Here is a 10,791-nt window from a genome sequence, read left to right on the forward strand (position 1 = left end):
ATCTCTAGAACCTTTGGTATTGATTCTAAACCGACGCCCTGTCTTAAAGAGCCATACCTTCTCACACAGCTTTTTGGTGCTGTCAACATAAATGATAATTAGATGTCTAAAACCTGTGATTCAGATTCAGTAAGCTCATGGTCAGTGGAATATGTCTATCCACAGAGAGAATTGCAGAAAGCTAAAATTTTCTTTCAATTTGACAGATGAAAACATGTTTAATATCAAGTTTTCAATGTGCAATATGTAGTAAGAACTTATTCCTCTTAGTGCAGATTCATATATAAACTTTCTTTGGGTGTCAAAACAAATTGTTTGCTAGAAGAAATGTTTGTGTTCCATGAAAGTTTAAATAGAAAACAAGATTCAAAATTTCCTCCCTTCACAGAACACATCTCTGTCCAGCTGGCCGCATGAGTTTGTGATGAGGCCCATGTGAGATGCTGGGTGTTAATCTGGCCAACATCTCCCACCACAGCTCTGCAGATGGACTAGCCAACTATCCAAAGAGCAGATAGGAGGAACCTTTTGCACACGAGTGCATGAGAGAAGTGACAATGGTCCTGAGGCCAAAGCCTCAGCAGCGTCAGGGGCAGAATACGCCCCTCCTATGTGAGAACTGACTCTTGTTCTCAGCCTACGGTCCCAAGCTCAAGTTCTACCTGGCCTAACCGCACTAGCCAGGGGAGGCCAAACTCACAGCACTGCTGACTTTCCTGTGGGATGGTCAGAATGTTGGGCAGATCTGTGGACTGGAGCCTTAGGGCCTGAGTAGACTCCACATCAGTGCAGCTCGCCCCTTCCCTACAAAAGATGGAGGGGAGGCCTGTCCTCTCCAGCCCTCACTCTGCCATGAGCAGAGGCTCCTGCGTGTGCCACACCAGCCTCGGGCATCAGATTCTGCATGGGGCACATGTCAGTGGCACTCTGTAAGTGATAAAGTGTGACCAGCGAATGGAGGAGGTATGCAGGGCCTTTGCTGGCTTCAGATCCTACTGTGGTTGAACCGGTCTGTGTGCACCCTGGTGGAAACCACAGTGCATTTCTCATTCATCTTCTGCAATCAGAGGCCAACTCCAGGGAGGGCTGTTAGTGACAGAAATGCTTTGTAAAATAATTTATCCTTTCAGATTTCCATTTTAACGGAATATTTCTGAAGTGATATTCACCTTGACAAAGGAAATAACAATTTCTAAATATGACCTCTGGCAGTGACAACATGATTTGGGGTTACTGTAACAAAATTAGATTACAATCCATCCAATCCAAGGCATCGAGTAGATGAATGGATGATGTCAGAATACTAAGTTAAACTGTGTGGCAAATGCCATCCAGGAACAGTATGCACTTGGATGCAAGTTGTATTCTCTGATACTTTTATGCCTTTGTAAACACAGGAGTGGAAGATTCCAGGGAATATCTGAAGGTGTTTTGAGTTCCTAAAACTGCCCTACAATCATTATGGCAAAAGTATGTTTGCGGACAAAGCAACAGTACGAGCCCTACAATAAAACCTAGATCCAGATTTTAAAACATTTTGGAATCATCTTACTACAAGCTGTTCCTCACTTGATAAATCAAAAATGTAAACATTTATTCCCACTTCCCTGTCTTTCCTCAGGTGGACCCAAGAAGTCAGGCTCTTTTGGAGCACCCCAGTGCAGTTTCTTTTGGATTTTGTAAATGACCCTGAATATTATATGGGTGACAAATTCTATGTTCTCTTTATAATACTTTGTAAAGATTTAACAAATGAAAAGGTGTCGCCCTAGAAGCAAAGTGCTGAGGCACCTTATGGAAACAGTCAGATCTGCAGAGTCAAGCACTCTCCACTGGTCTCTAGATCTGCCTTCTGAGTGACCCCGCAGAGAACATTGTGCTTCCACAGTCACTCTGTGTCCAGTGTTGCTGACCACCATGGCAACCATTCTATTTGTGTGCATCTGTTTTTGTAGGAGGGTCCAATTGACTCCGTAGGCACAGCTGAGGCTGACATGGAAAGGAGATGCCACAGTCCTTCCTGAAGATGGAGATGGTGCCAGAAAAGCACTTCCACAAAGCATGACTGAAGGTGAGAACAAGAGACAGAGCAGAAGACAAACATCACTGGCTCCAGGATGGCAGATGTCCCAGTCTCAGATGGAGGAGACATGGGGGTCCCCATGCAGAGGACAGGAGAATGTGTCATCCTTAGAAACAGGAGCTGACCTAAGAGCTGACATGGAGAAGTATAAGTCCTCCCTCAAACACCCAAAAGCAGGAGGCATTGAGGATGTGGGCTCTGAGTCACTCTGTGGGGATTCCTGTGGCCCCAAAAACACATGTTCTGTCTAACACAGCTAGATGCAGTTTGAGGTTTGGAGGGCTGAGGTGGTAGACCAGGTGCAAAAGGAAGGAGAGGCTGGGCAAAGACACAACAGGAGGACAAGGAGATCGGAGCCACACAGGGTACTGAATATAACAAGAAATATGTCATCAACATCACTGGCTTTATCAGAAAATTTCAGGAAGGCGCAGGGAGAAAAGCAACACTGACCCAAGGAAGTTAGTCATAGAGAAGGCTGTAAATCTCAGCATTCAGTTTCTTTATCTGTAAAATAGGAGATTTGGGGAAATTCCTTAAGATTTCACTGAGCCCCAAAAAGCGGTAATTGTGTACTTTAGTGGAGAAAACTTTGTGTTTACTGGGGACCACTGAGAAAACACTGAAAATATCACTAGCAATTGTTCCACATAAGGCAAACCCCTTCATAAGAAAACTCAGTAAATGAGGTCACAACGTTATTTGAGCACACTGGAGAAAGTCTCATTTACTGCAGGAGAGATGTTTGAGTTGACGGGAAGAGTTGTGAATGTCCCCACCTCTCCACTCCACCCGTGGTCCCATGCCTACCAGCCGCTCTCCCCCTACCCATCTTTTGGCCACCGTGAAGGTCTCTGCAGAGCAGGTCAGCCAGAGAGGAACAGATCTTACCTCTCAGCCTCTGAGCAGCAGGCCAGAGTCTCTTTCTCCCCAGTCCCCAAATGAGGGACTGAAGGGAATGTAGCTTCAGTTTTTGTGGGAATGTTGATAAATGAAGAGGAATGCCTACCGGATTGACAAAACCTGGCTGCCTTTACCAGTCTCCCTCGTCTCCCACTCCACTGGGAGCCTGCCTTTAGCCAACAGGTCCTGAGTCATGGAGCGCTGCAGCCAGGCACCCTCGAGCTTATGTGACCTTGAGCCTGAGAAGAGCAATATGAGGGGTGACCCTAAACTCAGCACAGGGCCCCCCCGGGCTGGACAGGAGCTGTGCAGACCTGATACAAGCCAGGCTCACAGAAACATAGTTCGAATTAGAGGTGCCCTATTTGTTCTCTGCTTTGCAAGCCACTGGCAAAGTGACTGGGCCACACGTTGGCAGCTGAGGACACAGCCCAGAGGTAGGACAGGTTGCCAGGCGAGGCTGGGGCCAGAATCTGCACCTGTTGCTCTTCAGGGGGTACAACTTCCCACTATCCAATAACCCACTTTAACTGTTCTGCAACAAAACTTTTACAAAGTGATTTTTTTCTTTCCTCTTCTTGCAGTAAGCCTGGAAACAAAATAAAGAGAATCTAAAATGCTATTTGTCAAATTTATGCTCAATTTCTTTAAAAGATCAAAAAAGTTCAAATCAAGCCCATGCTACTACCACCACCATTTCTGCCTTTGGTGCAACTGTAGTTCTTGGGCTCCTTCATAAAGCAGGAGCTAAGGGCACATCCAGCCCAAAGGATATTCTCTACAAAATGTTTATGGTATTACAGTTTCCATATTACAAATTCTTCAAGAACTACTGACATGAGAAACTAGGATCACAGATCCAATGAATAAGAGAAAAGTCACAATGCAAACTATGTATACAGCAGCCCCTAATTAAATTAATCATGTGAAATGCTGAAGGGAAATTTACCACAATTTTAGCAAACCCCTGTTGTGTCTATGTAGTGAGGTACAAAGGATTTTTTCTATCCTGCTTTATAGATTCCTGTATTTTCTATAACAGAAGATATTACCTTTACAATCAGAAAATAATTATAAATTTTAAAGTTAATTTTAAATTGTGAGTTTAAGCACAAGAAAGAGTGGTTCTGTTTTTTAAAGTCCAGTTAAGAGCTGGAGCAGATGCCCATGGGTCCAGTGGCCAACTTTCAACATGGTTAACTGTGTTCCGGCCCTCTTGGAAAGACAGCACCCAATTCAAGGGGTCCTTCCTCTTACATCATAAAGTGTAGGTCACACTTTGAGATGCCACTGTGGGAAGCAGAATGGTAACCTCGAAGATGTTCATGTCCTAAACTCCTGGGTTTGCCTGTTCATCAGTGATCTTATGGAGCAGCAGGGCTCCCGAGATCTAATTAGGCTGGGGATTGTGAGACAGGGAGGTTTTCTGCTGTTGTTCATTGGGTCCTGATGAGTAAAGCGGGGAGGTAGGAAGGACAGTCAGACTCCAGAATGAAGGTGAGCAGGGGGATCTTTCCTTTTCTGGATCAAAATGAGACTGTTTAAAGTTTTGTAATTTAACAGTGCATTCAGGTATCTCATTTAAAAGTGCATTTGGATACTTTCATTAATTCTTCCAAATGAGCATTCCAGAAAATTATTTAATACCTAAGAAAAACAGCTTGTGTCTTTCTGTTCCTGTGTACTCCTCTCTGTACTACTGTACAGGCATTTGAGTCCTTCCAGTGGCCACTCTCAAGAAGGCCTGTGTGTGCCGACTGTTAAAGATCAGTGCCTGAATGAAAACCAAGACCTGTCATGTAAAGGATGATGATCCCAATGATGAATGTAACTGTACTGTATACCTAAAGTGTACCAATAAACTCAATGAAGAAAAAAAAAAAAGATCAGTGCCTGCCAACACTCTCTATCCACTTCCGGTCCCCATACTCGAGACCACACCCTCAAGGAGTTTCGGCCCACCTGAAAATATGGCTGCAGACAGGGGGACCTTCTCACATCCCACTGCACCCAGCACCAGAGGGGCCCTATGTAGAACAGCCACTCAGTGTATCTAGAGAGTGAACAAATAATCCAATAGAAATATATTTTTTAAATTATCCATTTCACACACAAAATATGAAGAGTGCAAACTTTGGTACATTACATTGATTTCTCCAGGAGCAGCAAGCCTTACAGAAATTCCTCTGTAGTTGGCGTCTGTCCACTGGTAATGTGCTATCACTTTTACTTCTGTTTGTGTCTTTCTCTTAGTGCCCACAATAGTAGTCTATGCTGGGGTTTTCCATGATTTTAAGTCCAAAGCTATAAAATAAAATGGGAAACAATGAGCAAAAGCTTTTTCTACTAAAAAGCACAGGGGCACATGTGAAGTGTAGACACAGTGAAAAGAGTTCCCACACAATTGTTCAATTTTTATTTAAATTGTATATTCTAGGAATAAATTATTTCTAGTACAATAAGATTTTGTTCAAAATTATTTCTTATACATGAAATTTTTCCTTGATTAGTAATTCATTCAGTTAACTATAGACACACTGTTCTAAACCCCTGAAATGGGCCTGCCTGTGAATGGGGAAAATTTTGAGTTGCTAAAATTCTTGTATTCTGACCCATAAGCTTGAACATACTCTCAGGGGCCTTCAAGATTATATAGTGCCTCTGTCTACGATCACCTTCTTTTTTAAAAAATTATTTTGTCAAGACTTGTCATGTAGAGGTACAAGATCCCAACAATGAGTGTAATTGTACTGCATCCCTAAAATGTACCAATAAACTCAATTAAAGCTGAAAAAAAATTATTTTGTCTTAGTTACTTTTTTTGTTGCTAGGACATAGCACCATATGCCCATAAGTTAATAGCTCACAGTTTATACAGGCTTCAGTCCATACTCAGCTGGCTTCAGATCAGGGTAGCATGACAGAAGGCCATCACAGAGGAGAAACAGTCCATAGTAGAGCAGGCAGGAGGCAGCAAGCAGCAGGCAGCAGCAGCAGCAAATGTCCCATTCCTTTTTATCCCATCCAAGTTACAAAGGCCTTTTGGGTGGTGCAACCCACTCCTAAAGTATGCCTTCCCATTATCTACACCAAGAACAATGCTAAACCAATCAAAGTACTAATCCAATCATCACACCTTTAATCCATATTCTTACACTCTTAATCCACACTCACACACTAGATCCACGCACCTTCAAAAATCCCCCATCAGTGCATGAGGCTTTGGGGGGATATTTAGATACAAGCCGTAATAGATTCTATTTTTTCTTTCTTCCTTTCTCTTTCTTTCTTTCTTTCTTTCTTTTTCTTTTTTAGTAGTACTAGTAATGAAATCCAGGCACACTAGTGAAGTGCTCCTACCACCAAGCCTCCAGCTCATGATTACATTTTTCTTGGAAACATCTTTATTTCTTCCTCTTAAGCCTCAACTTCCTCATGGCCAGAGGTGAAAATAAGAGGACAGGAATGAGAGGTCCCAAGACAGACTTGAGGTGGAGCCACTTGGGGTAGGTCAGACCTCATTAAAGCTGGAAGAATAGGCAGCAAAGAGGTTGGCAGTGCATGGACACAGTGAATGAAGATGAAAAGTGATGCAATCTCTAGAGCCAACATAAAGGTTGCCATCCAGGCTGGGAACAATGGCAGCTGTCAAACGTGCCACTCTTCCCACATTGGGGCTAGTCATGCTCTCTACCCTGAACTTACTTGTCACCCTCTGGCTTGCTTTTTTCTCCTCTGTAACCCCATTCTCACCTGCACCACATCGACGGCACTTTCTCACGTCCACCAGGACATAAGCCTCTTGAAGTTAATAAGTATCATAAGTAGTATAAGGATTTGTATTCTTAGTACAGAATGAATAACACTTCATATCCTCCAAATGTGCTGAATAAAGGACTGTGGAAACTATTATTAAGTTGTCATTATCCGAATCACACTTTCAGAGGCAGAGAGGTGATATCCAAGCCCTTAGAATGTGATGCCCAATAGGGATGACCTGTGTCTGGGAACCTTTTCCAGCCAGCCAGTAATAGCATAGTACAGAGTAGGGGGTGCTTGGTCACAGTGAGCAGAGTGAGCTTCAGGTCATGCAGGGCCTGCTCCCACCACAGACAGGCCAGAGATAAGTTCAGTACAGGAGTGGTCAGCCACACCAGTGAACAGACCCTGATAAAGATTGGACACTGAGCTCAGGCCAGCTTCCCAGCTGGCCAAATTCTGTGTCAAACAGGGAAGCTGAAGAGCTTTCCCAACTCCAGGGAGGGATCATGGGAACTCATGCTGGATTTTGTCTGAACTCTGTTCTATATAGCTGCATGTGTCTGGTTCTAATCTGTATCTTCTCCCCATAACAAAGAATATCTAGGGGTACTGTGGGTCCTCCTAGAGCAATAGTGATAAGCCTATGGCACGTGTGCCACAGTGGGCTTCTCTGTTGGCACAAGGACCAACTCGTCCAGTAGCTTAGCATTAGATAACAGAGGTTTTTCTCAGGTTAAACTGCAGTGTCAGCATTTTGCAATAAATAAGTGAGTTTGGGTTTGGAGTTTGGGTACTCAGTCTCTAAAAGGTTAGCTATCACTGTTCTAGAGGGTTGTTGACCCTGAGAGTGGTCTTGGGAAGCCCATTCTAGCAGCTAGTGTCAGAGCAGGGTATCTCTCTAGATCCCCAACTGGTCACATTGCAGTCAAGTAACAGAAGAATGGAAATCAGAGAGTTACTCAGCCTCTGGAAATAACCATCCTTGTGGTTATCAGACATAAAAGAAATGCTTAAAAGGAAAAATGCATAGAATTAAATTTGCATGTTGGTTTAAAGCAATGATTCAGTTTTCATTTAAAGTAAGAAACAGATGTGTATATAAAATAAAATGTGCACAGAATAGTAAAAATTGGACTGAACTCTGTGCCCTAAGAAGGTGGAGCATTGAGGAAACAGCATGAGTGGCTGAATTTGGATTTTCCAGGGATAATAAGACGAAGACAAGATGTATAAAAAGATAAGCCCAAATACTTTAAGAAGAAATGATGTAAAGAACAATTTAATGTCTTTCAGAGACAGGGAGGAGAAATCAATGTACTAAGAGAAAGAATTTTTAAAAATGGAAAATATTTTGTGACAAATTTTTATGTTGCCAACTGAGCAAGGGCATAATTTTGAAAGTTATTATTTAAACTAAAATATGGAATTGCAAGGGTTCTTAGGATTTGCCAAAGTTTTCAGTGTATTGAGATAAAGAATTAAATCCATTTTTTTTCCTTTTTTTTTGTTGTTGCCTTTGTGCAACTGCCCTCCTTGAAGACTCAAATTGGTTACCTACCCTTTTGGGTGTCAGTGTGTAAGACAACATGGTCACCAGCAGCTCCTCACCTCTAACTCAAGGTTTCCTTCCATCTTCTCATTCTGAAGAATTGTTTGGGAAGGAATTTGCAACAAGGAGACCCTTGGTCAAGAAAGGTGCCATAGTGGAGTTTGCTTGACTCCAGATGTTGGGAGCACCCTCCAGGAATGGTGTCTTCTTAGGAAACAAAAAGGGATGTAAACCTCCCCAGAGAAGGGGTGATCTGCAGCCTGGAAAGAAAAATGCCTGACCTAATTAAAGTAAGAATACACATCAAGGGACCTTGACCATCACATAACCAGAGGTCCAGTGGGTTTCCATCAACATGGAATTTTGATGAGCACATGAGTGAAGTTTGACTCACTGTGTGTTGCCCATAGAGAGAACGTGGAGCAGGGTGGTCCAGATCTGAGCTGAGAAGGTCCTGGCCCCACCACTTACTGGCCTGTGACCCTCTCCAACTTCCATTTCTTCATCTGTGCAGCTTAAAACTGCACCCATCACCTCACCCTGCTAAGTATTCACTGAGGTAACTTAGCTCTGCTCACTAAATTTTCTCAGCACATTGGGGCCTTGTCTCTGGGACTTGCTGATGTGAACTGAAACCCAATTTCCCTTTGTTAGAGTAAAACAAAACATGACAAAACTTCAAAGGGCTTCCTCCCTCCCCTTATGATTCTCTTTTCTCAAGCAATTTTGGGTTGCCTTGAATCCAATTCTATTTCTGGTTCCGAATTTTTTCTCATTCAGAAAATGCAACACTTGTCTTCTCTGTGGCAGGAAAAGTCTCTGCCTTAAAGGAAAGGTTGCAGCAAGGTCTCCTCCTTGCTTGGCACTCTTCTCACTTTGCCCCAGCATGGTGGTCAGGTCATGGTGCTCCCCAACTGCTCAGTCCCCAGCCCAGTGGTAGACACAGCTGTGGGCACTCATCTGGCCCTGGAGTGTGGGCTGGGCCTGCCGGGCAAAGCCATCTCCTTGTGGACCTTCTTCTTCTTCCTCTGCAAGGTGTGGAAGCCTTATGCAGTCTACCTGTTTAGCGTGGTGGAGGCCAGGCTACTGCCTGCCTGCCTGCCATTCTATGCTGCCTTCTACCCGAAGCACAAGGCCTGGGGCCTGGGCCTTTCATCCTACCAGGCCCTGCTTTTCCTGCTGGCCCTCAGCCATGGGGTGGGGGTGGCCTTCCTGGCTGCAGTGGCCTTAGATCATGTGGTTCAGCCTTGGCTCAAAGTCAACCTTCTGTTCCCGCGGGCAGCTGTGGCATCTCAGTCCTCCTCTGGCTTCTCTTGGACACCCTCACCTTGCTCATCTCCAAGACAGCCTGGAACTCCACTGAGTGTCCCAGCTTCTACCTCACGGCCGAGGCCTCTGGCTTCCCCTGCAGGAGATGTTCTTCTTCCTTCAGCTGCTTCTTCCCTTCGGCCTTGTTGTGTTCTGCAACTCAGATGTCCTCAGGACACTTCAGAGTCGACTGCGAGAGCCTGACAGGCAGCCCCAGCTGCAGGGGGCCAGGGTGCTAGTCACTGTGGTGCTGCTGCTGTTCGAACTGTGCTTCCTGCCCAGCATACTGGCCGGTGTCCTGATGCACATCCTCAGAGGCTCAGGCAGCTGCGGTGTCCTGCATGCAGTGGTGCACATGGCCCGCATTGCAGGCAGCCTCACCTACCTGCACAGCGTGCTGAGCCCAGTGCTCTACTGCTTCTCCAGCCGTGCCTTCACCCACTCCTACCACAAGGTACTCGACAGCCGGTAGGGCCGGAGCAGGGCAGCCAGGCACCCCCAGCTTTGACAAGGACTCCTACTCCCGACTCAGCTTCTGCCTCTGTTCCTGCGTATGCATGCCTGGGGTTTAAACAATGGCCACTGTGTTTTTAGTACTGCAGAGGAAGCAGAGTCTTGGACTGCGCTGTAGCTCCTGCAGGTGCTGTGATGTACACTCCCAGGATGTTTCTCTGCGGTTTTACACAGTGAGTGGTAAGCCAGTTAACAACTGGACCCTCCTCTGGAGTTATATCGCAGGGAAGTTGTCAAATGAGAAGCCATGCTTGGAGAAGTAGAACTGGCTGCCTCGGTATAAAAGAGAGGAAGGCTGAGAGCTGGTATTTCCCAATGCCATTAGGCCTCTGCAAGTCATTTTCACTTTTTTTGTTTTTTAATTTTTAAATTACTTATATATACTTTACTGGTATATGTTTGGATAGGTAATAATTGCAGTCATCTTGGGGTTTTGGCACATGTACATTTTGTATCTTGATTATTTTTACTTTGCATTCATCTCTTTGCTACTGCAAGTAACTGCTTTCTGGTCACCTACGGCGTAGACTGTGATAGCTCATGTCAGAAGTGCTTGGGCTGTGAAGAGGTTTGAACTTGCCTAAATTATTATAGTTTGTGCTCATCTCATTTTGTATGTAATTTTGCTGCTTTTATAAAATTTTGCTTTATTTTTATAGTTTATCCATGATGT

General features: G+C 44.4%; 1 protein-coding gene across 1 annotated transcript; it reads left to right on the forward strand.

Moving 5' to 3' along the window:
* Positions 1–9,197: 9,197 nt before the first annotated feature.
* Gpr31 (G protein-coupled receptor 31) lies at positions 9,198–10,077 on the forward strand. The gene is given in 3 exon segments (XM_010610570.1): positions 9,198–9,579; positions 9,582–9,695; positions 9,698–10,077. Coding segments are annotated over 3 exon segments (876 nt in total).
* Positions 10,078–10,791: the final 714 nt, after the last annotated feature.

This window comes from Fukomys damarensis, unplaced genomic scaffold (assembly GCF_012274545.1).
Source record: "Fukomys damarensis isolate Sample0158 unplaced genomic scaffold, DMR_v1.0_HiC HiC_scaffold_14, whole genome shotgun sequence".
Taxonomy (NCBI): Eukaryota; Metazoa; Chordata; class Mammalia; order Rodentia; family Bathyergidae; genus Fukomys; species Fukomys damarensis.